The sequence below is a fragment of the Cotesia glomerata genome, linkage group LG7, assembly GCF_020080835.1.
Source record: "Cotesia glomerata isolate CgM1 linkage group LG7, MPM_Cglom_v2.3, whole genome shotgun sequence".
Lineage (NCBI taxonomy): Eukaryota > Metazoa > Arthropoda > Insecta > Hymenoptera > Braconidae > Cotesia > Cotesia glomerata.
In genome coordinates, this window is record NC_058164.1 from 18,337,980 (window position 1) to 18,343,955 (window position 5,976).

The 5,976-nt window shown below is 37.2% G+C and overlaps 1 protein-coding gene across 1 annotated transcript; it reads right to left on the minus strand.

Moving 5' to 3' along the window:
- Window positions 1-375: 375 nt before the first annotated feature.
- On the minus strand, window positions 376-3,165 carry LOC123269714. The gene has a single exon (XM_044735548.1). It carries the CDS (start codon window positions 3,163-3,165, stop codon window positions 376-378), a length of 2,790 nt encoding a protein of 929 aa, XP_044591483.1.
- Window positions 3,166-5,976: the final 2,811 nt, after the last annotated feature.

Below are 5,976 nucleotides of genomic sequence, written 5' to 3' on the forward strand. Positions count from 1 at the left end.
TGGTGATCTCCTTTATTTGACTTTCTACTACTATAACCCTTTAGTACAATGAAATTATTTTACGAACAAAGACGAAAATGTTGATGTTGGTATACAAATTCACTGGATTGAGATTTGAAGGGGAAGTACGTTGAACACAATTAATTAAAATGTTCTTACACTTGATATTAAGCAGAAATCAATAGGTACAAAATAAAAATTTATCAGATTTATTATTTCCATTTAATTTTATAACAAATATAAGTATATTACAGTATAATACAGTAAATAACATGTGACGCTTAAACTCATGAATGAGGTAGGCAAGGCAGACAGTCTTAAACTTTTAAACATTAATATCTATTTTTTTGAATTATAAATACTTTCAATTTCAATTTAATTTAACACCAATCGGTGCACAATGTTTTTGGTTAACCTGTCTTTAGCTAACACAAATAGATTCGACGGTTTCCCAACACGTGAACACGCAACATATAGTTGCCCATGAGAAAAACATGGATTTTCCAAATCTAAACCACAAATGGACATTGTTTGACCTTGAGATTTATTTATAGACATGGCGAAAGCTAAACGAATTGGAAACTGTAGCCTTTTGAAGGGTATGGTAGAATCTGATGGTATCATCGGAATACGTGGCAGCAGGACCACTTTTCCTTTAAACTTCCCAGCCAAAATGGTTGCTTCAAGAATGTTTCCGGTGATCTTTTTGATGACCAAACGCGTACCGTTACATAATTGAGGTGGATTCAAATTACGGAGGAGAATAATAGGGGAACCAATCTTTAATCGAAGATTATGTGGTGGCATTCCAGGGATATCTAATGAATTTAAAAATTCAATCGGAAAATTTACACTTTCATTTTCATCAACAACAGTATCGATTGATTTAAAAGACATCAGATCGCCTGGTAACAACTGTTGTATCTGGAAGTTAATTTCGTCAACATCAACGTTTTTGGCTGCCAAAATCGCCCGTTGACTAAGCCATTCATGATTCAAATAATTATTCTGTATATCCTGGAAAATACTCTGAATCAATTCATTTTTATCCTGAACAACAGTGCAAAAATTGTCTGGTAGTTTAATGCATTGCGTATTTGGTTGCAGTTCTATTTTACCGTTCCCAATATCTAGTAGTTGTTCGGAAAATATTTGTGCTGATGGATCATTTTGCAATTGTACTCGCATATTTATGGTCAATCGAAGTGTTTCAACACTTCGCCATAAGAATGATTGTTTCAAACATGCATTAATCTCATCCGCGAAAGTAGAGCGAGGTATAACCGGTAAGGTCTGCCGGAAGTCACCAGACAAAAGTAAGATAGCACCACCGAAAAGTTTATTATTGCTGTTTAAATCTTGCATAGTTCTGTTTAATGCTTCAAGTGAATATTTGTGTGCCATTGTGCACTCATCCCAAATTATTATAGAACTCTTCCGCAACACTGCAGCTATTCCACTATTCTTTTTGATGTTACACATTGCATCTGGTTTATTATGAACGTCCAATGGCAGCTTGAATGTTGAATGTGCTGTTCGCCCACCATCCAGTAAAGTAGCCGCAATGCCTGACGATGCTACTGCTAATGCGATTTTTTGTTGCGACCGTATTTTGGCAAGAATCAACGATATTAAAAATGTCTTACCGGTTCCACCGGGTGCATCCAAGAAAAAAAAACCGCCTTGTTCAGCAGCAACAGCCAGCATAATCCGATCATAAATAATTTTTTGTTCTGCTGTCAGTAATGGTTCACTGTTCATGATAATTGTTGCTAAACTTCCATGGTCATATTGATTTTCTCGTTGTAAATCGGTATTGACTAAGTCGGTGGGTGGACGATTAGGTGATGGCATACCATAATGATTAAGTGGTAAATTTGAAATAAGAACACATAAATCCTCGATCAAGACCAATGCTTCATTGTACATCTCTGGTGTATAATCTATGTTTTGGCATTGATTTGTTTGTCTAATTCGGTGCAAGATGTCTTCTGTCATACAATTTTTATATTTTTCCCACAAAGTTTGTGCTTGCGAGGGATAACATGTCGTCAAAATAATTGCAAACAACTGACGAATGTTATTCGGTGTTGATGTCAACGCAGCATCAGCAAGCGTTAAGTCCCAATGGTTATCGTCTTCTAGCAATTGCAGTTCACGACATGCATCCTGGTATGTATTGAATACTCGACCATTAACTGTTCGTAAAAATTCAAAAGACGTTGGTCCGGGAACATTCACCAATAACAAACGTAAATAGAAGCACTCACGTTGCTTTGGATGTACCGTGTAAAGTCTCCCCAATGTCTTAGCTTTGAATATGCCTGTAATGGAAGGATGTGGTTTTCCTTGTTTCCGTGGCTCCCATTTTTTACTGGATTTGTTCCATGTGAAATAACGTGGAACATCACCATACACCAATGTCTTCTCGAATTGGCCAAAAACATCAGGTTTTTGACACAATGTAAAAAATTCAGTTAGAGTCGTTTTCGGAGCTTCGAACGCTCTTTGGAGAACATTTTCTTCAGTGAAGTATACACGTTGACCGTTTTCAAGATGTATTGCCAGATGTTGGACAGCAGGATCTCTTTCGTGGATGGGAAAGCTGAGAATATGCCAAATAGCTTCATTGCTGCTAATGTATCTGCCCATTTGGTATCGTGCTATTTCGTCATTTTTATTTATGTTTTGTACTTCAAATATGGCCAAATCACTGCCTTTGTTTACATATTTACAAATATACTTAATTGATTTAACAGAACTGCAAAGCTCAACATTGATATGAGCTTTGTAAGTTTTTGAAAGTAGTGGTGAGTATGGTACCACCCACTGATTATCAAACTCAACTTGATTTGGAAAGTTCGGCAGTCGCATTGTAAATGTGTGGCCACCATTCTCAGTACTTCTGCGGCGATACATTGGATAACCATCAATATCCGTGATCGTGTCATTCGTATGCGGCTTTGGGAAGTTTTTTTTACATTTTCCATTTTCCATGCACGGTGACGTCATGTTGAAAGCACCGCATGGCCCATGGATCATGTGTTTGGTGACAATATCAAATAATTCTTGATCAATTAATGGGTCTGGAATTTCGGCTGAAATTATTTGATCGATTTCTTCAGGACGGATTCTATCTTTTAAGCCAAACCAAAATGTGGGCATGAGGCAAACCTCGCTTTTGCCACTCTATCGTATACAGCCAACAACGTGTGATACCAAAAATTGAATATTTAACAATAAAAATCAATTAAGGATTTGCAATTTTTGTTTAAACACACGTGCAATTAAAGCATGACGGTGCATGGCTTGTTGTCCTGGCAATAGTAAAGTTTGTATCTCTTCCCAATTCGAATTACATGTGAATGTAATAAATAAATCCGGTCGGCCGTAATGACGTATGTAAGTCATCGCATCTTGTATGTATTCCTGCATGTTCCGTGGACTGCCGATGTAGCTTGAAGGTAAAATGAAAGCATTACCGATGTCATTGGGATTTAAATTTCCATCGATGTTTCCAGCAACAGCATCTCGTAAGTGAATATATTCTTTCGATCGTAGTTTTGCCTGGTTGAATCGAAGGAATCGCAAGCGTTCGCTTTCAACCTTAGCATACATATCAACAATGTATTGATGGAACAGCTGACGATATCGAAGGATATAATTGTCTTGATGTTGTCAAACCATTATTCGGTGTGCGTAGTAGTTCATTGAGCTAACTTTATTATTTCTGTAATCACCTAAAAAAATAAAAAATAAAATGCAATACGAAATTAAAATCTATACGTACAGTAAGAAAGTAAATAGATAATTGTCAAATTTACCGGTATTTGGATCATACTGTTTGATATTAAGGTGATATTCATCTTGTCCTTGCCAAAATATCAATGGATATTGTAGTGCGTCATATGAACGGTGTAGATCCGAAATCGTACTGACAGTGTTGTTTCGCCGTGTAATTTTTATAGATCTTTTGTCAACTGGATCACCAACCATGATAACAGCAACCTCATCAACAGATGGAGCGCTGAATCTACCTGCATGTTCACCTAATGGTACTTTGTCGGCTTTTATGACGATTTGATAATTGTCATTTTGCCAGTCGTGGTGAAACATAGATCCAATTGAATTAGTTGAGATTGGCCGATCTTCTACAAAAAAATTTTCCAATAATATCACAATTGCTCTTTCCTCTGCTTTGTTCAATAAAATTATACAGAGCACTGAGTCGATGCGCGCTTTCTTCACAATCGCCCATAAAAATAAATTTGAAGAAATTTCCGGTTGTTATCGAGCATTGGCATCAGTGATCCGATTTTATAGGTACACCCTGGCGCTTGCAATTTTTTTGAATGTAGTTTCAAAATTACGAGTCCATCGGATGCACGATCGCAAATTTTAGTTGCCCCAAATGACACGTCATTTGGAAGCAAGACTTAAATTTGCGTATCTTACGCAAAAATAATTTGGAATCATCCTGGTGCCAGTAAGAAGGGATAATAAAGGAGGCTCCGGCAGAGCAGGGTAGAGGTGACAGCACTGCTTTTCCTGATGCGCAGCACATTGCCAACTGCTTCATTTCGAAATTTTTAATGCCTGACAATATTGACATACTTTGCATCCATTCCACCGATAGCAATTTTTGAATGCGCTGAGTAATTGTTAATATGCTGATTTGCATATTCAAAACGGCAAATAGCCAGAACAGAATGATGCACGTGTTAATATTTGACTGATCATTGCGCTTTGTCGAATCTAGTATACTCGTACTGTAGCTATGTTTCTAGATTCCACCATTGCTTCGCTCTTGTTCTCGTAATATTCTGTTGCAGACGTTTGTCACGCTGAATTTCCTGAATTCTTGTGCACGACTTTCTTACAGTCCTGATTCTTTGTTTGCATTTCTTGTTTAATTTGTTCTGGTAATTGCTGAAGCTCTTTCAACACGTTTGCATCGTGACCACTTACTCACGTTGTTGAGGTTAGATTTTTCAGTGGCATTTGACTGAAAATAATAATTTAAATAAGTTTAAATATTAGAAAGAGGAACTGAAAAAGCCATGGTATCATAGCACATTGAAATAATAAGTGCAAAAACAATTTTCAATGGAGGTTAAATAAAAGAAACCATATAAAGAGATTTTTGTACAATTATTTGAAAAAAGTGTGGGGAGCTTTTTGCCATTTTCTCATTGATATATTAATTATCTTTTATAAAACTATGTAATGCCATACATGTATAAATTGAAATTCATAATTCTGTGACTTCAACTGTGGCTCACATATGCTAGTTCTGCCCATCTAACTCTTGTTCAAGCGCGTTATTCTCTAGGAAGACACAGTTACAATGTTCTTGAGATTCTTGTTAGCATGACGTTCTACTGTCCTGGGTCTTTGAGCTGTGGATTTCTTGATTCAATTTGTTCTGCCAACCAGTGCAGCCAGATCCGTGGGTAGAAGTTACCCTTTCCCTAGACCTCTACCCACACGCCACACAATGGCATTACACTGCACTGCATCCGTGAGCGAGCAGCGTCGATGTTGCTCGGAAGGAGCCGAGAGCGACCGAAGGTCCGTTGCCCCTCGCGCGCCAAAGTTCCTACCACCAAACCGCCAGCATTTACTCCAATACATGGAAGCTGAGCACGTTCGTGGAGTCGGCAAGCCAAAAGTGAGGCTTGGAAAAAAATGAGAAGTCAGCTGCGAGGATCCTCGCGTGTGACGTCATGCGTCAAAATTTTTTATGTTTTCAAGGTTGCTTCTTTTTTATAAATTATGGAGAATTATAATAATAATAATAATAATAATTATTATTATTATTATTATTTTATCATTAATAATTGTTATTACGGTTAATTCTTACTTGGAATTCCTAAATGCAAGTTAAATATAAATTACCACTATGTCCCTGTAAGATGCCTTGATAGGCGCGCGGCAAATTTTTTGGCTCGGGTGCCTAAAGTACCGGGTTCGAGA